The 23,455-nt window shown below is 42.4% G+C and overlaps 1 protein-coding gene across 3 annotated transcripts; it reads right to left on the bottom strand.

The window, feature by feature from the left end:
* Positions 1-1,281: 1,281 nt before the first annotated feature.
* On the bottom strand, positions 1,282-22,408 carry LOC102062050 (MARVEL domain-containing protein 3). 3 transcript variants are annotated; one of them, XM_074544922.1, is made up of 5 exons: positions 22,179-22,408; positions 20,926-21,081; positions 17,441-17,585; positions 9,014-9,134; positions 1,282-3,931 (listed from the first exon to the last, which is right to left on the bottom strand). In XM_074544922.1, the coding sequence occupies exons 2-5, from the start codon at positions 21,039-21,041 to the stop codon at positions 3,231-3,233; spliced, it is 1,083 nt and encodes a 360-aa protein (XP_074401023.1). In that variant the 5' UTR covers positions 21,042-21,081; positions 22,179-22,408; the 3' UTR covers positions 1,282-3,230. The 3 variants fall into 3 exon arrangements, with proteins under 3 accessions (XP_074401023.1, XP_074401017.1, XP_074401029.1); XM_074544916.1 differs by lacking the exon at positions 22,179-22,408 and adding an exon at positions 21,291-21,964; XM_074544928.1 differs by lacking the exons at positions 9,014-9,134; positions 22,179-22,408 and adding an exon at positions 21,291-21,958 and having other exon boundaries at positions 17,425-17,585.
* Between the last annotated feature and the right edge of the window lie 1,047 nt (positions 22,409-23,455).

Genomic DNA, 23,455 nt, shown 5'->3' with positions numbered 1-23,455 from the left:
ACACAGTCGGGACTTTCATGACTTTTAGAAGACATCAAGCATGGTGTTATAGTTGGAAAGCAGGGGGTTTGGATTGTTCTGATGGCATTTGGCTTCTCCTTCACCCCAACAGGTAAGAAAGCTGCTTCTTTCCTGCCTTAGCCCTCTGACAAGAATTCTGGGAATTCCCCCTCTGCTCTCCACTTCCTTCAGTGAAGGTGAATGGAGGAAATGCCACTGTTTATTACCTCTTCATAATTATTTCTTAACAATCTTTCTTCATGGTATCAAGGAAGGAAACAAATTCAAGGCAGAAAACTTTCAGGAAACTCAATCACTGGGTTGTGGCTTTCTTTGGGGTCCCTTTGCTTTCAGTGTTTCAGGACCTCAGTGTGTTTGTTGATGACAGCTGGAATACTTGAGGGAAGGGATGCCATCCACAGCCACCTGTCAGGGTCTCCAGGCCTAAAAGGGGTGGGCCAAAGTGAACCTCACAAAGTTCAAACAAGGCCAAGTGCAAGGTCCTGCACCTGGGTTGGGACAATCACCAGGATCAGTACAGACTGGGTGCTGGAGGGATCAAGAGCAGCCCTGTGGAGAAGGACAGGAGGGATAAAAAATAGTGCATAAAAAATGGATTTGAACTGGCAGTGTGCTCTTGCAGCCTGGAAAGCAAATCATATCCCGGGCTGCACCAAAAGCAGCATGGCCAGCAGGGTGAAGGGGGGGATTCTGTCGCTGGGCTCTGCTCTGGTGAGACCCCATCCAGAGTGCTGCATCCAGCTTGGGGGGTCACCAGCACAGAAGGGACATGGCCCTTTTGGGGGGAGTCCATAGAGGGGCCAGGTCAATGATCAGAGGGCTGGCTGTGAAGACAGACAGAGAGAGTTGGAGTTATTAAACCTGAAGGAAAGAGGGCTCTGGGAAGACCCTTTTGTCTTTCAATACATAAAAGAGTGCTGAAAAATGTGGAGAGAGACTTTTTACTAGAGCCTGTAGTGACAGGGCAAGGGGAAACCATTTCAGATTAAAAGAGAGTAGAATTAGTTTTGTTACAAGGAATAAACTTGAGGCTGTAGAAGTTAGAAACAAGAGGGGATGATGAGGGTCCCTTCACCCAGGGAAGCAACTGGGTGAGGAGCTGAGAGGATGTGATTGGGACTGACCAAATTCAGCACCTACTTTTTGACTCTCCATGTAAAACACATTAAAGCTGCTCCTGCTAACAGGAAAGGGACCCAATATGTTTGGACTGTGAGGGACTCAGGTGTCCAAGGGAGGAACACCACAGAAACAGTCCACAGTGGAGCTCTGCACCCTATTCCAAGGACTGAAATACCTTGCAGCAAGTGAGGCCTTTACAACAGACACAAGGAATAAAGAGACAAGCAAAAAAAAAAAAAAAGAAATCAATAATCAATGCTTCCAAGAAGATTATTGCTTTTACACAGTGATGGGAAGCAAGCATCCCAAAATGAATGGGACAGAGTAAGAAGCCCTGAGATTAAAATTCATATTGTGCATGTATTTAAGGACCAATTTAAATTCGTGCATTCTTACCTGCAACATTTCCTAAGCTTTTGAATTTGTCACTTCAAGGTGCTGCTTTTGTGTTGTTTAAGTTAATAACGTTGTGTCATTGTGTAACCAAGCCTGCTTTCAAACTCTACAAGACGTAGAGGTAGCACAGAACAGGAGTGCAGGCAGAGATGCCCAACAAGTGGTCAGCTGCAGCTTTAGCTGCATGCCAGACATCCCTGGAACAGACTTGGGAGCTGATTACAGCATACCAGAGAAGGTCTGGGCTTTGGCAAAGAGCTAGAAATCAAAGTCCTAATTTCCTGACTCTGTGATGACTGTGAGTCATAGCCAGTTTGGAAAAACTCTATTCCTGTCTCTCCACAAGTATAATAATGCTTTGCAGCTTTTTGGCGTTCAAAGCGTTAAAGAGATGTTTAAGGAATTATATAAATGATACTTATTGTCAAGGCTCATGTAATCTCTTCTAATCAGAACCATAGCACTTTCTTGTTTGGCCTCAAACATAATCCTTTGAGATCTCTGTGTGTGTGTGTATACATACGTGTATGTATGAAGTATGCAGTGAACAAGCTCTACTTTGGTTCAGAAAAGCCTCATCTGGGCAATGAGTGTGAGCCAGACAAAACTGAAAAGAATGAAAACGGCCAGAGCTTTCCCTCCTCTCAAGCTGACAGATCTCATGCACTTGAAGAACAGCCTTTTCTTTCTCCCACTCCCTCCTCTTTGAGGACCAGTGATCTGTTTCATCTGCCTCAAACAAAGGACTCTTGAAAGATGTTCTCTTAAATTTATTTTCTCAACCCTGGGGCATACAATTACCGCTGTTCACTCATGCTTTTCCTGTTTAGATATTGGAAGGGTACATGTACTTTCTGTCATTGTTACGGCATTCCCAGGACAGGCAGCATGTTCCTGATCCAGGCTCTGCCCACTACTGGCTGTGGAGTCAGCAAGCCAAACCTCGTTTAGGTGCTTACAGAAACAAATGGTATATTTACTGAGCTGATACCTGACCAGTGTGATGCCTCTCATGTTCTGATCTCTGCTCAGTGAGATGGGAAAACCTAGTAGGAAACTGGATAAGGACCCTGAATGCTGCCTTTGACATTGCAGCTAGTTCCCCCAGCGGCATTCCTCAGGGAGCACATGATCGGCATGAGTAAACCCCCGTGACTCCAAAGATAAAACGCTTCACTAGCCCAGGCAAAAAAGGTTACAAGTGTAACTTCGGATAGGATTCAGAGAAGCACTCGGGTGTTCTTTGCTTTGTGAGCACTGTAGGATAAAGGAACAGGACACACAACAGACACACGATCTGTTGAAAGTTGCCCATTCTAGCTGTGTGTTCAATTCCCTATGTCATGGGAGAGGGAAAGAAGTGGTTGTTAGCTCAAGTTTGGCAGCATCGCAGTTGTAACCTCTTAAAAGCCCACTGCTGTTTGGATTTGCTCTGTGCAGGATGAAAACATTACAATGAAACACATTTTAAATGCAGGAGTCCAGCGTGAGAGACCAGTGCAGAAATCCTTGTTAAAACAGTCACTCATTGTCGATTTTATTACATCATGTTGTAGCAGTATGGTTGCAATTGGTGATTCAATACACACTTCAGCACCTTGCAGGAAAATAAACTGTGGGCTGGCTGCCTGTTTGTGAGTGTCCATCCTTTGCTGAAGCCTCAGCTCTCTGGCACAGTCCCAGAGCTGATTTCACACTAACGTGGCGAGAGCCTGGACGTTGTGGGAGCTTTCAGAGTTCCTGTGCACAGCGTGGTGGTTTCTGACGCTTCTGTCTCTAAGGCTGCCCTCAGGGCTGTGCTGAGCCTTGGCCGCGTGGCTCCAGAAGGCCCGGACGGTGCGGATAGCGAGGACGCAGAGCACAAAGCTGGCAAAGTACAGGCAGGAAGCCACGACCCCGAAGAGGCCGACGGCCGCGTCGCCGCCCTGCACGTCGCAGCTCATGGAGGTGTAGCCACGGCGCGCGTAGAGCCGCTCACGCCTCCTGCACACCTCGGTGGCGTTCACCTGCCTGACAAAGTGCAGGTACAGCCCCACGGCCGCCAGGTACGCCAGGCCGGCCAGCAGGCTGAAGGCACATTCGCCTAGCAGCAGCCCCATCCGGAGCTGATGGATGGGTTTTGCCCCCACAACGAGGAAGACGAGGGTGAGCGTGGCCGCTGTCAAGCTGAAGGCCACTCCGCCGTACACGCAAGGGGCTCTCATCTGGGTGAACTGCATGTCCAGCTCCCTCACCTCCCGCAGCTCCGTGCCCTCAAAGGGGCTGTAGGCTGAATTCAGGTTAAAGGATCCAAAGCCTCCGAGGGACGTGAAGCCTGCAACGGATGCTTGGGAAGCGCCCACGCAAATCAGCACCAGGAGGTTAACTGTGATTTCCACGAACTTCAAAATGCCTGGGAGGAGCAGAACGATGGGAATAGGTGTCAAAACCACATCTTGTGCAAGCTGTGGGTGACAGAAGTACACCAAAACCATAGACAGAGAGTACTAATACTGAAACATTCCTCTTGGCTACAGCTACAGAAAAGTACTTGGAAAAAAAAAAAAAAAAGAGAAGCCTGAACTCTCACGGGTACATTTTGGAGGCTGGGCAAATTATTTTTTTAAATTTGTCAGTGTGCTTGATAGATGGATCTTCATGCAGTGAAAAGAAATCCATAAAAATTTTACAGAGCTTGTGTTACTGCCAAGGCAAGCGCACAGTGATTATATTTTGGCCTGTAACTACTTGGCATAAACACACTGAGCAAGAAATATCCAGTATGAACAAAATGCTGAGGCTGATGCTGACAAAAACCTAGAAGCTTCTAACAGCTTGAAAAATCATGCACGTTACTTCAGTCCTTCAAAACACATTTACTACCTGAACTTACCTTTTTTTTTCTGTGAAGGTATTTGTTAATTTCAACTTACTATCTAACCAGATGCAACTTGCACTCTAGCTCCTTAAGAGACAAAAATCACTCATAACTCTGAAGGCGTTTCTGATTGCACAAAAAAAAAAAAGGCAAAAAAGGAGAGTAAGGGTAAGGAAGCAAAACTCACCTTGTATGCAGAAATAAATTAAGTGAATTTGATACTAGGTCATATGCACTCTTTCACACCCTGACCTTCAGAAGAAAGCCTTACAACTTCTGAGTTGGCTCTTCACTTTTTCTTATGTTAGGCTACTAGTAATAGTAACCAAGTATCTTTAAGGGAAAAAATACGAACAAAACTCAGAACTGAAAAGGGGAGAAATTACTTATTTTTGTGGTAGCAGCCTCTCAGGAAGCTGCCTCATGTTTGATAAATCTGATTATTCTGTGACAGCTCACTAGGGGTCAGACTAAGATTAGCAAACATGACGGATGTTGAAGCGTAGCACAGCTAGAGTTGCCTACTGGGGAAATGAAAACCCTTAGCGTGTCAGGCGTGTTGCTCCAAAGTTCTGAAGTTAATTACAGAATTGTAAATCTTATTATTCCATTGCTGTCTGACAGCCAAGAATGTAAGATGCTTGACACAGTGGTCCTATATTTGTCTTTAAAGTGGAGCAGAATCTGTGGTTTGCGCACAGACTTTCATTTTATGCTACTAGTGCTGATCCATATGGCATTTCCCTCTTGAGCAATGGCTCAGTTGTTGTCAAGGCTGTATGGGCTTGAAAAGGAAGGGCTGAAGCAGGAACACAAGGGAAATAAACAAATTCCTCTCTTGTGTTGCCAGATGCTTCTAACCAAAAAAAGCCAGTGACAGCCACAATGAAGGATTATCAGATATTCCCATTCTGCCCCTTCTTACTCCCCCCACAAAGGGCTAAGGTAGTGAGTCCTTTCCTGCTGCTACTTGCTCTGCACAGGAAGGTGGTGTTAGTTAGAGCAGACAAAAATTCTCCCCTTGTTCAAGAGGAACCAAGTGAGCAGTTCTGTGTACGTGTTCTTCAGAGGTGATGCTGATTTCTGCATGGCAGCATGCCTTTTCTTTGACCCTTCTGCACAACCATTTCTGTGAAGCAGGGCAATATCTGTGCTGGTTACCAAGTCTCATCAGGAGGCTTCAAGTATTTTAAAGGATGTATTTGTGGAGCTAAACGTAGAGAGAAATTTAACTTTTGACCCAGGAGTTAGGATTTGGAACTTCTTGTACCAAATTCAAATAATGCAGCCAAAAGACTCATAATTTTTAATAGGTAAGGAGTCATCACTTTACTAGGACTGTTCATAGTATTTTGAAAGAGTAGTAGCTGTGCAGAACATTAATTGGAACTCAATCAGGTGGGATTTTTTTTTTTTTGTCTGCTCAGTTGAGTTGTACATTACACCTTCCAAATACAGGGAGTCAGCTTAGATCCTGAGGGCCCTTAGACAGTGTGACAGTGTTGGATGCAGGAGGGCACTTCCCTTTCTAAAGGCTGACTATTGATTTCATAGATGTTCCAGCAGGAAACAGTTCTTACAAGTCTACATGGAGGAAAGACCATTTGATTAAGGGAAACATAAATTTTAAGTATGTTTGGCTACTTGGTAGTTGGGAACTCATGATCAGTCAGCTGCTGACTTCAGAATTTCCTTTTCATCTGTGTGTACTGAGGCCCCCTGACCTGCCAAGCATCAACTTTTCCTCCACCTCACCTTGCTGAGCTTTGGAAAAGGCAATTTTCTGTTCTCAAAGTAGTCACTGCCTGCTGCTAACCTCCCCACATTTATAACTGACTCCAATCCTCAGTGATGCTGCTCCAAAACTTTCTATGTTCACACACATTCTGTATGCCACCCCTTAACTTTGCTCAGCTGACTGATAACGGGATGACAAATGTGGTAAGTGCAGGTCTACTGTATTTTTAACCACAGCAGTAGATGCTTTAAAGGCATTCCTGAAAAATTTCCTTAGACAGGGCTTTCAGGTTGGACAGGTTTTGTATGTACCCGCACAGTTGTGACACATGCCTGCTGTAGAATTGATTAGAGTGACTAAACAATGGAGAGAGGTTCAGCAGCAGCTGCTTCACCAATCACTTGTATCATCTGGATTAACTTGGATTTTTTTAAAAGAAAGTGCAAGAACAAAGCCTCCTGTATTAAAGACAATTTTAAAATGATAAGCAGTATGTAGAATGAATTACAGGTCTATGATAACAGCCAGCTGGGTTTATAAACGTAGCAGACAATTAGTGGAAATGCCTAAGACGTTGTATAATCACCAGGGCTTTGATGGAAATATTAAGCCTTACAGTATGTTCCAACCCTGTAAGGCTTTTAGGGTTGCAACCCTAATCTGTGATAGTTACAAGCTCATACAAAATCCTACATCTATATAACAGGATAGGGTATAGAGAGTATACAGAGTATATGTATATATATATATATATATAGAGAGAGAGAGAGAGAGAGAGAGAGACAGAGAGACAGAGAGACAAAGAGACAGAGTATAAAGTATAACAGGATAGAGACAGATTTGAGAAGCAAGGAATAAAAGGACAGGTAAGTTTTGAATCTTAGCTCTGCCAAGGTATGGTGACACATCCTAGCAGTGATCTGTGTCAAGCAGTGTGCTGCTGGTGGAAAGGATTGAGTTACTAGCCATGCTTCTGAGTCTGCCCTGCCATTTCTGCTTTCACAGGCCAGTTAGCCATGTCATTTTGGAGTTATATCTGCAGAAATCAAAAGGTCTTCCTGCAGGGAAGTTGCTTATCTCTACAGTAATTCCCTAATCCCATGCAACACTGAATGCATTGCAAGATTTAAGTGTAAAATAACCAAAAGTCTGAACAGCTCAGAATTCTATTGGTTTAGTTATTTTTTTCCTTTCTCAGGTTCAACATCTTTGGATTTACCTAAAATGTTACTTATTAGTATTAAAATCAGCACATTTGTATTTGTATTAAAATCAGTACCGTCGATACTGTGGCTTTAGGAACTAACCCTCTCCTCACTGAATAAGTTACAGGAGTCCTGTCAGGGCTCCTGGATTGCTATTTCCTTTCCTATGCCTCTTTCCTGCACTGCTTTTCAGCACTGAAGGTGAGGAGAAGGGCTGCAACCTAGAAGTGGGTGTTGTCAGAGATTTCCAGAGAATTGTTTCATTAGTTCCATAAAATCTAAATCTGCAGTGGATAGTAATTTCAATGTATCCTACTTATTAATTTTGCTTGATTGCAGTTGTCTTTCACTGTGAGTATGCTTCCTGCTATAACCAATGATATAGCCTTCCAATTTATAATATTTATGTACTATTCACTTTTTCTTTCCCTTGCTGGGATATTTCCATGGCATCAACCCATTGAACAATGGTTTTATCTTCTGTCAAATGTGGGCTTGACCATCCAGCAAAGCTGACACGTGGGCTGGTTAAGGGTACAGACCCACAGGCAGCTGACTTAGCTCCCACTCTTGGCTGGGCAGTCACTACTTTTCTTCCTTACCTCCACATTAGGCCCTTCTAAGAGCTGTTCAAATAAATTAAAAATAGCAGGAAACTATATAATTCTTTTCTTGGTTTTGTTCTGCAACTTTAGCCTCTTGAGGTGACTCACAGCATATCTGATGAGCAATTGTGTTGGCATGAGTTTAGCAAGGGCAGTAACAGCCAGGACCAGAGAAGGACCAGAAACTCCACTTCTCAGGTGAGGTGAGCTGTTAAACCCACGTGCCCTGCCTCATAAGACCACACTGTGGCTGAATGTGTGGTACCCAGCAACTCAGATGTGCACTCAAGTCTCGTGTCAGAAGCCCTAAAGAGGAATTTCCATCCAGGCACTGTGGCAGGGCAGCTCTGATGTTCAGGTGAGGGAGTCATGGTGTGTGTACACACGGGTACATAAAGCAGAATGGTCAATTCTTGCTTGTTCCTTTGTTTCTGCAGTTGCCATAAATGAATTTGCAGGACAGACAGTTCTGGCTCTTTCATTTGAACTCCCCTGATTCCATGAGGGCCATACTAATGGAAAAGGCCTTCAAAGTGTCTCTCTCCACTGTATCTGGGACAGAAGTCACCTTCTTCCTCCACTGAATGCACATGGACTCCTCCTCCTCTCTCTTTTTGTATCATTCCCTCCTCTTCAGTGAACATCACTGGGTAATTCCAGAATATTCTATGTCTACCACTCTCCATTTTGGCTTGCCTTCTCCCTGGGCTTCCTTTGCAGACCACATACCACTGGGACCAGCAGGACCCAGGGCAGCCCTGGGGGTGTGTGGCTGCCACCCTTGGACACCTGGATCCCAGTGGCAGGGCTGGTGACACACAGGTCAGAGGCACCCATGTCACATCCCATTAGGGGTCGCTCCAGGAGAAGGGAAGAGATGAGTTAGAAGCTACAACACACACAAAAAATCTTTCTCCAAGCCTTTTTCACTGCAAGTTGCATTTTGTTTCTTTCCCCCCACCCCCTGTTTGGGTAAAAGCTTTCTGCTTTTCAGAGGTAATCTTCATGTTTTTTCTTTTACCGCTCAAAAAGGAGAAGACAAGTATTTTGAACATATATAGCAACTTACAAAAGCAGCAGTCACTCCTGAAAAGGATCCCAAAGGGAGAAATCTCTTGCCAGTGCAGCTTTGGCATTCCCCAGAGACTCAAGGCACAGCTCAATGTAGCTTCGGTCACCCCTCTGCTAAACTGAGTCAGTAGCGGGAGGAAAAAGATAAGGAGAAAGGGAGAAAATTTCAAAGTGAAGCAGGGTTTGGCTCTGCTTTTGGAAGGGGACAAAATGTGACAGAAATGGGGAGAAACCAAAACAGAGGAGGAGAACTGAACAAGGAAAAAGAAATGAAGACAACAGTTGCAAGGGATCAAAAATATAAAATCTGGATGCAAAGATGTTTTAATACCTTTCTTTTAATACCATTATTCCATTTATGTCGAAAGCAAGATCTTACTGAAACCAGTAACAAGAATTCAACCAGCTTCACTAAAGCAGAATAAGGGCAATACACAGATTTTTAATAAACAAAGAAATGCCCCCCAAGCCCCCATACCACTACTATTTTTGCAGGTCTCTGTGTTCTTCAGCCAGTGGTGGGACTTAGCTCTCACTTAGTCATGCTAAAATCAAAGGCAGAAAAAAACAACCCAACCCTAAAACACAAGAATTAGGCAATGTAACACCAACAAAATCTTGGCTTTTCAGAGGACCCAAGGGATGCACATACTCAGAGCCAAATGCATTTAAATTGCACGGATGTGCCCAACACACTTATGCTCATTTGAGATATTAATCTTACTGGAAATCACTGAAAAAACAGTTTAAAACTGGGAAAATTAAATTATTTATGTGCTCTAGAAAAAAAACTTTATAATAACCTTTTAATAATTTGTGTCTCTTTAGTCAAGATAATCACACTGTTAGGAAATCTCAAAGGATGACCAGCCTTGGTTTTAATGACTCAGAGAAGTCTTGCATTCACAGAGTGCTCAGATCCAAATGTATTATCCTGTTTTTTCTGTGTATCCTCTTCCCTTAAAGAACAACTATCCCACCTGCTCTATTCTTTCTGCTTAATAACTTCCCATCCTCTAAAAAGTGCTGTCCAATTTTCACAGGAAAGGGTGGACTTGAATTACTGCATCATCCTCTATCCCCATATTTTCTCACCACTGTAAGACAGTTTCAATACAACCCAGCCCTTGCCTGGGAACAACAGCTATGGTTTACTTGTACCCAGTAGTTCTTTAAAGCATCACTTCTAGAATGTTCTTGATTTCTCTCCTGCTAATTGAGCATGAGTCATCTTTCCTAATTTTGGAGAGGGTGGGAAGCAAAAGATCTTGCATTAAACTGTAGTATTTGACAGTACTGCTTAAATTTAACAACTGTAAAAGGCTGCATTCTATTTGTAGCACTGGTAGGTCTCTGTATGGTCACCTCACATTCTACATTTCAGGAAATGGCCTTTTTTCCCCTTTTTTTCTTAATGTACCAATAGTTCTTTCAAGTAGTAAACAAGTGTCTTGGTATTGAAACCAGCTTGCAGGAGTTTTTTTAAAAGGAGTTCAGAAAACAATGAAACGTTCTTGTTCCGTAAGCCAACTTTCCATGGCCATTCCCTCTGTTTGAACTGAAACTGAGCCACCTTTAGAAAGTACAAAGATTGGGGTGTTATTGCTCTTTAAGTAATCATAGCCTGGCTGAAGGTGGGTCAAGTTGGAGGCACCTGTGAACCCGAGCTTCTCATTCACTTCACTAATTGTACGTTGTCACACTTGGTGAGCAACATTCCTGTTTGGGTGGATTTTTCTCCTTTAAGAGAGCTAGGATCACTTGCTCAAGAAATAGAGCTACATTCAATAGATAGTCTGTCTGCCGTATCAATTGGCTTTGTGAGCCACTTTTTAAAGAGAAGAGTTTCCCTTTGTTCCCATAATTTGGGTCAGATGTAGGGAAGACAAACCTGGTTCTCTCACAGGAAAGACGCTGTAACTCTTCTGTAATGGCAGCGAGCAAACCTAACTAAGATTTGCCAGTATGGGAAGCATGGACTGGAGTCTAACACACACCTAACAGCAACTTTGCCAGCATCTTCCCCTGCCAACTCTAGTGAGTCTTCTCAGTTGCAGCTCTCCCTTCTCTAAAAACAACCGTGTACATGTTAGCACAATGCCAAAAGGTGGATGAAAATAATTTCATATGAAAATGTGGGCAGAGTGAAGTCCCGAGTGTTGGCAAGGCAACAGTTTGCTGAAGGTAGGATTTGGCATCTCCAAGTAGTGTAGCTCTCCTGAGTGTTTTTATAGAGCCAATTGCTCAAGGCTGTTTGTATTTCACAGTAAAGAGGACTGAGCTCCAAATGAAATACTTTAACATCAGAACAGGAAGGAAGGTTACCTGCAGCTCTGCTGCTGTATCTTGTTACTCTGTTGCTTTAATTAAGCATTTTGAATAACTGGGATTATTTTAATCTGCACAGCTCCATCCAATTCCCACTATTAATATCATCTGTCTTCACAATTACAAGATTAAAAAACTTGATGGCAACTTCAGCCTGTTAGTCACGCTGTATTTAAAATATACTTTGTAAAAGATAGAAGGGGAAGCTGTCTAATTACAATGAGACTATAGGGGACCTTAGTGCTCCCTTCTCAGGCAGAAATACATGGAAATACTGCCACAGGAACAGTGTTCAGCAGCTTTGGGCACAATTTAAAGGAACTAAGCACAGCACACTGTGGGGGCAAAATGTGAAGGTGGTGACTACAAAACACAACAGTTTCTAATCCTGTTGGGTGCTCCCACAGGAGTATAGGTGTCCTGCACTGCCATAAAGATGCAACGTGCTGCTGAATGTTCTTGTCAAATGCTTGTTTTCACACACAGAGTTACCTGCACTATGCACATTTAATGACCCTTCAGTGTTTTTGGATGTGCATCCCTGAAGGAGATTTCTTTACTTCAGTCCAATGCCTCTTGCAGAGACCACTATTCTCCCCCAACATCTCCACAGCACTGAAAGGGATACGAGTCCTCCACAAAATGTTTTCCCCCTCCTGCTCCCATGTCTGACTCCAGGAGGAACAGTATCACAACACAACACAACACAAGAAACAACAGCAGCATTATGGCTGAGAACAATGGCATAACTCAAAGCGAGTTTTTATTTGTGTGAACCCTGTGTCTTGGCTAACTTCTCATCTCAGTATTTTTTTCTACTCTATGAGTATTTCCCAGCATGCATAGCTCTAGGGGAAAAAAACTGTGTTTTGTAAAAACAAAAGCTTATAGATGTTTACATTTGAATTAATGCCGGCTTGTTAGTGCATGAATGTATCCTGGAGAAAGTCATTGTTACTCCCTAATTCTATTTCCTCCTCCAAAGAAATTCAGTTTGATATTTCCTCCTGGCTATGCTTGAAACTGGAGACTTTTCATGTTGTTACAAACCATAATGCTGTCTTTTTCTGAGAGGAAATTGGTCTGAAGGTTTTAACAATTGTGGATGTTAGAATGTAGGCTAAAGGCATGATTGTTTGGAAGTGCCTACAATATGCTTAAGAAATCTAACACTATTCAAGGAGCAAAGCTGTATTCATAGCAGCAAAGAACAGGGATTCAATTATACTTGCTCCCTCACAAACTGTTTCGTAACCTTTTCAGTGTTGTCTCCCTTAAAGGCCAAATGGGTTGAAAAAAAAAAGAAAAAAGTTATTTGCTCAGGAGTCATGACCAGCACAGTACAATTCTATAGAAAGCAAAAGCACAAGTAATTTTCTGAGTCACATACTGACCAAAGATGGCAGAAACTTAATTTTATGTTCGCTATTTAAGAAAAACTACAGGAGGCATTATCCAAGAATTGCTTTGCTCCACTTCTTTCACATCAATATAATAAATATAATAAAAAGAAAATTAAAAGTTTTGAAGGTCAAGTGACCAAATATCTGAGACCAATTTATTATCAGCAATTCACTCCTGGGTTCAACTCAGCTTTTCCTTTCACTGAGGTGAAGGAAGGCAGCTAACCTTGAACACTTTTTTCATTCCATCTGCTAAACAAAAGCACTGAATCTGGTTATATTTTAAGTATATCTAGGGGAGTTATTTGAAAGGCAAAATGGTTACTAATTTAGGTTTTCTATATAGAATAGAGAACTACATAAATTTTACTTGCACTGTGAAAAGCAAATTGAGTGCTTCCTTCTGACAGAATTTCAGCCTTAAGCATCCCCAGGTCAAAAAACTCTTGCTGTTTTCAAGAGGTGCTGCTTTAAATGACATATGTAATATATTGTGTGTAAGCAGTAAGAAATGGCTATTGCAAGCAGCAGTTCTTTAGTTAATGAAAGGTTTGTCTTTATCACAGTTTATTTCAAATTCCCGTAAATTATACAGTGCATCTAGGCAGTTTGGTAAGTCTATAAGCTGTCCCCTCAATCTGCTTCACTACTGCAGAAACAGAAAGTGGCACACTTCTGTTTCCACAGCCTTTTGATCTGTAACCTGCAGGCCCACAAGTGTAGCTTTCCTATGTAAAATCACCCAATATATAGAAACTCTACATAAAGACAGCATAGTGGGGAATAGTCAAGAGTTTTACAGGGAAGTAACTTAAAAGAATCAGCAGATATATGAAAAAATGACACAAGCTTAAACGACCCAAGCTCCTGTGAGATAAACAATCATTTCACTGGTTAACAGTGGTTAAAGGATAATAAAAAGGAAGCAGCCAGTTTTCAGGCAACTAGAGTTAAGGGAGCAATCTCTGGCTTGTGCTGCCTCTCACCAGTGTGCCCATGCTGGCAGTGCAGTGGGAGGGCATTTGCAGAGTTGCAAATCTTGTTGAAGACACAGGGACTACAGGACAGGCATTTTCTGGGGAGAGAGAAGTATTTCATTTCGGCTCTAGTTTGTTCCAAAGGGCAGAGTGCCTGCTAGTAGTTACAGCTCACCCTTTCATTTAGTCCTATCCAAAGAAAATACAGTTTGTGCACCCTGGGTCTGCTCTGCAATATGGCCCAAAGACCTATAAGGGGAAGTTCCAAGCATGTCCAGCTCAAAACTACATACCAAAATACTATGGTGGATGCACAGACTAATGAACTGAAAAGATTGAAAACTGAGATGGTGAAGTCTGCTTTAATAAAAATAATCATAAAAATTTCTTCATGTTTGCCAACAGTAAAATTGGTAGGCTGTTAAGAGCCCTTTGAATGAGCAATTAATGAAATCAGTGTTTAATAAGCAACCTCCACCTCATGGTTGTACAGAAATACCCACAAACAACCAATGCCCCTGTGGACAGAGCACACAGATGGGTTCTAAGCAAAACATTTCCATTTCAGGCAGCTTTCTTTGAAAACATCAGCTCAGTGTTCACTGGTAGTCAAACACCACACATAAGGTAGGAAGCATTAGAATAGGATTACAGAACCAGAGCCTTTAGGCAGATGTCTGATTCTTTCTGGAATTTATAGGGAATTTTTACTGCATTTCTGGTCAGCCTATCTCAAAAAGGTGTGGTAGACCTGGAAAAGGTATAAGACTGGAAAACTGACCAAAGCTGGCTATTGTTCAATCTGTGAAGAAGGGGCACAGGGAAAAAGGGAAGATTTCATTCTAAAACCATAAATCTCATAGAGAAGCTGAATATATGAGATTATCACTACATATTTAGAATACCATCAGAATCAGAAACAACTTCTTTTAAACATTCTAAGGAATGAAACAGTAGTACTTCAAGTGAAACTCTGGAACTCCTTATCTTAAGGTAATGTGAAGGTCAAACATTTAAAAAAGCGATTCAGCAGAGAATTAAACCAATTTCATAGGCCTGTAAAGAGGTATTAAACACAACAGATGTGAGTGCAGTCTTCCAATTCAGGAAATTCCACCAGTCCAAAGTCTGGAGTCTATTCCAGAAGACAGCTTACTCTCTACTGGTCCAAACTTTGAGGGTCCTCCTAAATTTGTACTTTAGTCCATTTCTTGGGGGGAAGAGTGATGAAGTGCCTCGTATGATCCAGCACTGCTGTCCCTGTGATCCCACTCGAATGGCTTTGAATCCCTCATAAAATATTTTAACAGACTTTTTTCTCCTTCTGTTTTCAAGATGGAAGGATTAAAAAAGAGCAGATTGTTTTGAAGTTTCTTAGATGGTATCAAATGTTCCTACCAGCAAAAGGGGTCAGTATCAGTTATTTCTTCCACTATATTTGGGTTTATTGTCCTAATGTGGTTGTGGGGAGAAAAAAAGGGGACAGGGAATAGGAAGGGACTGGGGTAATAACAAAGACAGGAGAATGAGGTTCTAAAGCATCCTAAGGTCCTAAGCTGTTTAAAGGATCCCTAAAAAATCCAGCTGCTTATTTCTCAAATTCAGCTTGAGTTTTTTGGGATATAGCTGGTAAAAACATGGATGAAGGGGGAACTATCTGGGTGAAGCCATAGCTCTGGTTGTATAGAATTCCTCTCTAGTTTGCCAAACTGCTTTAGCAGTTTGCTGAACTGCTCAAAATGCATAAAGAACATAACCTAGGTGTTTGTCTGCCAGGCAAAAGATAAAAGCCCCAAAGCTCAACTACTTTGTGGACAGTCAAAAACTGAGGTTCACATTTCAGTTGTTGCTTTGGGAAAGATTGTGCTTCATCACTTCATTTCCCAGCCTTGTTTAAGTCTAGTTTATATTAGAATGATGGTGATTGGGAAGGGGAAATTTCACCAGAGTGCTGAAAAATCACTGGGAAAAGAAGGAGATGGTTAATAAGTATTTACAGGAACATTTCATGCTCTATAGTGTTGCAGCTCCAAAGCACTGACTTCTTAGTAAACAATCCATGTTGTTCATTTACAGCATCTACCATAACTGCAGGGAATACAGAATTCTGCAAAACAATTCTAGTAAAGTCTGCTAAATCTTGGTACTTCCAGAAACTAAACAGGAGAGTAACATTCTCATAATCTTATCAACCTTCAATACATTTTATTTTTTAAAATAAGGTTGCTAATAAAAGAGTTTATTTTCTGCATGATCTCTTTTCCCTCCTCCACTGCAAGCTCAGACATGAAATTTTTGGAAAACACTGAGCAATACCTGGGGGAGGGGTGGGAGTAAAATCATCATTGTCAACTGATGTATCCAAAACTAGGACGTTTAAAAAAATCTTAATTATGTTTAATGCACTGAAATAATGAAAAGCAAATGCAGGGGGAAAACACCCCAGATATTGATATTAAGCTATCCATAAGTCCAAGCAATCAGTGAAACTGGAAACTAAAACTAACTTGCCACTCCATTTTTCTAAAGCTCTGATAAAACAGGGCATGGAGTTTTATGCAGCTTTTCAGACAAGTTAAAATAATTCAGTTTGTTTAAAGAAGAAACTGATGATACAATTTAATAATAGATAAAATATCAGTATGGCTCCATGTCATTAAACCTTTACTAATGTTTGCAGTTACATCTGAAAATGAAAACCAAACTGCATACTAATACACATAACCTATTTTTAAGACAAAATAGTTCATCTCACTCTTAAAATTATTCACAGATCCACATACAGAGAAATACTAAATTGATTGTGCTACTTAAGTTTCCTACATGGAGTGAAGAAATAATCTAACATTATGTGCTTTAATTTACTTCCAACAGCTAATCTCTTCACTTTTCTCTCTACTGGAGGACACTGAAAGTCTATTTATACACATCAGGCAAAGATTTTGCACCTAGCTGCAAATTCAACTCAGACTGCAGTGGAGCTTTCCTACAGACAAGGTGAGAATGATCAGTGCCCTGAAAGAGGGAAAACTTTCAAGGGTAATGAATATTTTAACAACTTCTTTTTTTTCAGTTTACAAGAATGAGTTTACTAAGGCTGATTTCCTCCCACATTAAGGCTCATTTCTGTCCTTGTTGCAGTTGCTTTCTTCCTAAGAAAAACCCAAGTTATTGCTCCAAAACTGTTTAATTGGATTCATGTCCAGAAATAAATTTTGTTTCCCGCAATGATGCTTTATAAAGAGTAAATCCAGAATTGATAAAAAGTGTGAGAAGAATGATTGGGAAACAAACTATCATCAAACCTTCAAGAGCCATCTCTAAACTGCTCACAGATGTAAATGTCTATTTTATTCCTAAATCCCAAAGGCGAACTCTTGTTGCACAGACTGGCTGATTACACACATGACTTACCCTGGTGCTCTGGATGCATATCCCAGAGATGTATTTTCAAGTATCTAAATATCTGTATAAATATTGCCTTTAGGTGTCTAAAATGGCATAACCTCAGTTACACCATTCATTAACTCTCTCAGTCCTTGTGGCCTTTTTTTTTTGGTAGGTTTTTTTCCCCATTTGTTTTCTTTTATTATAATATTCCTCTAGCTCTACTTTGGTGTGCTTCTAAACACAGAAACCAAATCCAAGAGAAGTCCTTGGAAGGAGAGGGGTGGATGGCAGGCAATAAGAGTCTCACATACCTCTTGTTGTGCATACCTTTGAACACTTCATTGAGAAGCTTTCCTTGGGAGGATAAAACTCTGGTGGTGGGCCAAAATACTCGTGTGCTGCTCCTGATGTTTTAGAGTAAGGGTCTGAGCAAACAGGAGAAGTCCTTGAGTGCTGGCCACCTCGGATGTCTCTACAATGGAGTAAACAACTGAGGGTTATACATTAGGTCATAGTCTCTCCTCAACATGAGAAAGGAATGTTCTAATGTCCTCCTGAACATTAGAACATGAGAAATTATCAGATGCTCCTCCCAGTGGAAGCAACTAGTTTGCTTCACAGGCATCTGACCTTTTTTTGCTTGCCTGTTTTGAAAGCAAATATCCCAAAAACTTGCATAAATCCATGTTCACAAGGATATTTGCATTCAATGGTCCTTATTTTGGAAAACAGTGTACTCACTGGGTAGGCTGGCTGAACTGTTTAGCTTACTGGCAAAAGGTAGAAGGAGGAAATAACAACTTTTTCACAAAAAACCCAAACAATTTAGCTACTCCATAGCAGGCCAGATAATAGAAATGAGAGAGATTTTGGCATAATAAATGTGCAAAGTAGCACAACTATTTAATGGGTGTTTGTACTTCCAACTAGCGTCTCTCACAAAGATGTGTTTTAAAAGAATAAAAGCTATTAAAATAAACAGATAAACAGGGAAAAAACAGCCTATTCAAATTTTTGAGGTCCTTGAAGATAATTGAAGAAGAATCTAAGATCAACCCTCCTCCCCAAAAAGATCCATTTCTCCTGTCTCCAGTTAGTCTCTTCATTGATACAATGGTCTAGTTTTCTGCAATGACATAAGCTCCATTTTTAAAGTTGGTGAGATTTAGGTTATTTTATAGGAAAAGTGCAATTTTCCCTTTAAAGTGAGCTAACACTCAAAAGAAACATTGGCTGCAAATTTGTGTGGTCTAACAGGAATTTTCTCCCTCATTTGAAGAAGAATTAGAGCTTGCCTTTTTCAAGGTACACAGCTGGATGAGTTTGTTATTAAAGGGTATTTTAAGTCTCATTCAGCATTATTATTTTTAGAAGTCTTCTTTGTATTTCTTTTTATCTTGAATTTCTTATCCACAGATCAGCATTTTCAACTGTAGTTTTGTTTCCTAGTATCACTGCACTTCACTAAGGTTTATCTTCATCCAATTCCAGACCCAATATTATCTCGTTCATCCACATTAAATCATGTTCTTTGTAGTTCTTACATTTTAATTAAGGCATTCAATAACAAGACCAATGCTAACGTCTCCGTGTTTAGCTGCCAACAGCTCTATTTGGCTGAAACATTTCTGATTTTTCTGACCTCTGTCCTGTGTCTTGTGCAACTACCAAAGCATCCTGTGCAGCTGTGTCACATAAATTAAATAAGCTGTGTGATTTATAAGACTTCCAGTAACTTGAAAGCAATCCCTTTGGTACTTCTGATGCAGCTGCTTCTCTCTATTGTTTCCTGTTACTTGCCAGAAAACAAAACAAGACAAAAAATCAAACCAACCCCCCCCTCCTGCCTCAATGTTCAACAGCAAAGCACATGTAGGGGGAAAAGAAATCCTTTTTTTTAGATGCCTTTTTTTCTCACTATGCCCTGTTCTGGCCACCTTTGCTGCTGTTTTTCTTGAGGATTTTATCATTCTAGGTAATTCTCCTCAGCACTGGGAGGAAGGTTGCTGTAGGAGTTTCAGACAGAAATGCATTTGGAAAGGGAAATACTCTGGCTAGAAAGTCTAGTTCATCAGGGATGAAAGTATTAGGCACCCAAAGTACAGCTTCCACGAAATTCTTCCCATGTATTTCATTACAGGGTCTGCTGGTCTTCTGATCGATCGGCCAAAGTTTTCACCAAAACCCATGAGAACTCCATGAGAACCAAGCAGAGGAAATGCTGTTGGGTTAAGCCAAACTCCTTCAAAACAACTGACAGAAAAGTTTTTCAATCAGTTTTAGTGGGGTCTGATGGCCCCCAGATGCTTGACTTGACTCTAAGAATTATCTTCACGGCTGTTACAGATTTGCAACTGCAGCTTCCCTTCCTCTAATCCCTGGTGGATACAGGGATGTCTGTGAACCTTTACAGTCCATCCATCAATTTTCGATGTACAAGTCCAAACACATAAAACTAACAGCAAAACCAAGAAATCCAGAGAAGTGCTTTATTAAAAAGTGGTGGTTTAATTTATTGCTAGCCTCTCACACATTGCTTATATTATGCTACACATGAAAGGGAAAAAAAGCCCCCATCAAACCTCCAGCTCTTTTGTTTTTTCTTTTTCTCTCCATTGTGCTATTAATGTGTTACTGGCATTAGCTGCTCTCATTTCTAATATGTTCAAGATAATTTAACTATACTGCTTGCCAATATCTGCTTTTGCTAAGGCCAGGCATTCAGCTTCTGAGGATGATTCTTAGGCTGGTCATTTTTCCCATTTCTCTCCAATTTTCATAATTTAAGAGAGACAGGAAAGAAAATTCATTAGCTACATTCACGATGCAATAGTTTTAGTGCTATCCAAGTGTTTTATACTTATCCATAAGTATTACTTGTAGTCCACACAGTGCTCTCCTCTGCTCCTTTTATTGTCATCCTGTTTTCCTTACTAAAATGCATATTATCAGGGAGTACTTCAGTATTTCAGCTTTTCAATAATCTCCATTATATTTATCTCCTCTCCCTGTTTGCCCTTATTCTGAAATTCTCCTACAATCCTGTCCCCAGAGACTAAATGGCAGAGATGAACACTCTGCTGCCACGGCCAATTTGCCAGTGGTGTTTGGATCTACAGACCTCTCTCCCAAAGTGCAGCCACGCACTGGCATGACCTAAAAGGAAAACAGCCTAAGCTCACGTCTAGCGTGCTGCAGCCAGGCCAGGCTGGAAGGAGAAGTGCAACAGCCTAAGAGTTTATTTGGCACTGGAAACTCATTAGTTGATCTGCTCATTGTGCTGGTAGGGGCTGACCCACTCTCAAGTGCTGCCAACAGCCTTAGACACTTCAACAAGCACTCATCTATTGACAGTGACTACTGAAAGTAATTTTATTTCAGATTAACAGGAACATGTTCACAGCAACTTGAGAGTTCACGAAGTCCCTGTGCTGGTCTCAGTCATGTAACATTCTTATTTAAACAATGCATATTTGGCAAGCCACAGCTTGCTGTCACCTGCTGACCAGTGTCTCCAGGAACTATACAAAGACACTCAGCCACATTTCACCTACTTGTCACCCAACCTGATTGAGATCATCCCAGGAAATTCACATCTCTGCCTGTGTTACACAGCCTTTCTGTCCTGTCTCCAGCTCAAAACAAAGAAAAAAGGTTAAATTTCTAAGTGTAAAATAGCTCCCTTCTAAGTGCAGTATGCTCATGCTTTCACAGCTTTCTTTACTATTGTAAATTAAGCCTATTTAGAAGCAAAGAGAAGGCAGACATTATAGACCTGCTGTGATCTATTTCTCTGAGAAAAAAAGACGCACCTTGCATTGTGTGGGTATGGTTTTCTTGCTCTTCTGTCTTCCTTGTATCTGTCAAATCTATGGTTCTCATGGTGCCGGTGTTGCTTATCTTGGTATCGACTCCCAGCATGAGACATCTTGTTTCTCAGATGTATTCTCTCCTTCTAAAATAACTTCCTGAGCCAGAGAAATAAAACCAGTTCATTTTATTGCTCCACTTAAAAGTTATTCATTGACCAGCACTCACTTCCATTAAATGCTGATTCAAAATTAGTACAGACTTCTTTAAGTGAAGGAAGTAAAACCCTTTAAAACTACAAAGTAACTTCATTAAAGCAGGAATTTTTTCTTTACCTTTTCATCAAGTAAGAGCAATGTTTCCGTACCTGACATTTACTGCACTCAGCTTATTTACTAGGCCTGCTCTGATTCTCCTGCCTTTGCTGCCGGGGCAAGGGATCGTGTCCACCAAGAACTGAGACTCGTCATCTGCAATGTTGTGTCTCAGGTAAAGCATTAAGCCCAGCAAGTGCCCGTGCACTGCACGAGTGTGCCCACAGCTGCCGCTGGCACAGGGAAGTCTGGAAGTGCAGGCTGTGACCTTTGTCCTGGGAGTTTCTAAGAGGAGGGCACCCGTGGGTGTAAGCAGAGTCACCACCACACGTTGCCTACGATTTACATAAACATTAGGTACCGGCAAAGCTGTGCTGGGCTGAAAGCGAGCTGGCAAGAAGCTATACCCTGATAATTCCGTATTAAATACCAGCAGTTTGTTATTTGCTGAAAGTTTCTTTATCTTTCCTAGTGCGACATGATTAAGCCCAAACCTGTAAAATAGGGAAACAGACTTCAAACACCTGAGCAATCTTTAGGCTCATTTGCTTTCATCACAGCCCTTCATCATCCCTGCATAAGCGTCTGCAGTCGGTTTAATTTGCACTGATCAAGGCTTGATAGCCTTCCTCCATCTCCTTTGGGCGCTATAAAGTCAACAAATATAAAGATACAAAAATATGGAATAAATTAGGATAAACATACAAAAATAAATGAATACATTAATTTCTGTTTACATCTAAGAGGGAAAGTGGCAGCGCCTTCCCCCGAGGGCAGGAGCCATTCCGCAGGGAAAGGTTCCGGGTGCCGCCGCAGCGACCCGAGACCCCCGTGGGGCCCCAGGGGTGACCCTGGCGCGGGCGCTGCCCCGGGACACACCGGGCACCTCCCGCGGGCACCTCCGCTCCCCCGGGCCAAGGCCCGCGACCCCCGGCCCTCACCTGAGGGAGCGCCGAGCTCCGTCCCGCCCTCAGCAGCTCCCGCCGCCGCCGGCACCGCCCTCCCGGCCCGGCCGCCTCCCGCCTGCCCTGCCGGGCCCGGCCCCGCCGCTCCTGCCTCGGCAGCCGGGAAAGGTGAGCAGAGTTACGAAATCACAGGGTCGGTTTGGTTGGAAATGACTTAAAGAGATCTCTGCGATCATCACGTCCAGTCTGCGATCCAACACCGCCATGTCAAGCAGACCATGGCACTGAGTGCCGCGTCCGGGCATTCCTTAAATACCGCCAGGAATGGTGAGGCCGCCACCTCCCTATGCAGCTCACTCAAATGTCTAAACATTCTTCATGTGAAGAAATTCTTCCTGATGTCCTGAACCTCACCTGGCACGGCCTGAGGCTGTGTCCTTTTGTTCCGTCGCTGGTTCCCTGGGAGAAGAAGCCATTCCCCACCTGGCTACACCCTCCTTCCAGGCAGCTGTAGAGAGCGATAAGATCACCCCCGATAACTCCTTTTCTCCAGGCTGAACACCCCCAGCTCCCTCAGGCGCTCCTCATGGGATCTACACTCCAAACCTTTCACCAGCGTCCTTGCCCTTTCCTCCTCCCCAGTGAATAGGAACAAGGGCGGTGGGGATGGGCTGGTCTCTGGGAGCACACCACAACCCGGCCTTTCTTTAATTTAGTAGAATAATGTCCCTGTGCCCTACAGTGCTGAGGAAGAATTTGGTCACCAAGGATATAAAGCCTGAGGGTTAATAAAGTTGAAATTCAAGGTCCCCACAGGTTGCCTTGTTGTTTTTCTAAAGCCACCTCCACTGACTGGCAGCGTTCAGGGCAGAAAGCCCCACAGAATGGGGGGTTGGTGGGGGTGAAGGGAAGGAGGTAAAAGATGATGGGTGAAGCTCGTGCCCAGGAGCAGCTGTGTGGGAATGGCCTGTGTTACACTAGACAGGTTGCACAGGGAGGTAAGCAGATAAACTCTCCTCTGGTGCAGAGCCATGTTTTGGATAAACAGCCGTTTGAATGCATGCAGTCTCCTTCCCTGGTCTCTGCTGAAAGCCCTCCCTGGGGTGTATCGGCAGGGGCTGTGTCGCCCTGCTGCCAGCCTGTGATGTTTCTCTTAGAGAGGAACAATGTGCTGGTCTCCTCAGGATGCCTTCTGTTGGTGTTTATAATCTCTTTTAGGAGAGAGTCTGGACAGGCTCTTGAACCGGAATTGCAGCAAATGGCTTGTTGGTTGTGCAGTGCTGTACACAAAAGCAGCCTGTGCCTGGGAAACA

This window comes from Zonotrichia albicollis, chromosome 1 (assembly GCF_047830755.1).
Source record: "Zonotrichia albicollis isolate bZonAlb1 chromosome 1, bZonAlb1.hap1, whole genome shotgun sequence".
Taxonomy (NCBI): domain Eukaryota; kingdom Metazoa; phylum Chordata; class Aves; order Passeriformes; family Passerellidae; genus Zonotrichia; species Zonotrichia albicollis.
Note: the sequence above shows the minus strand (reverse complement) of the source record. Positions and strands in the feature narration are given on the sequence as shown.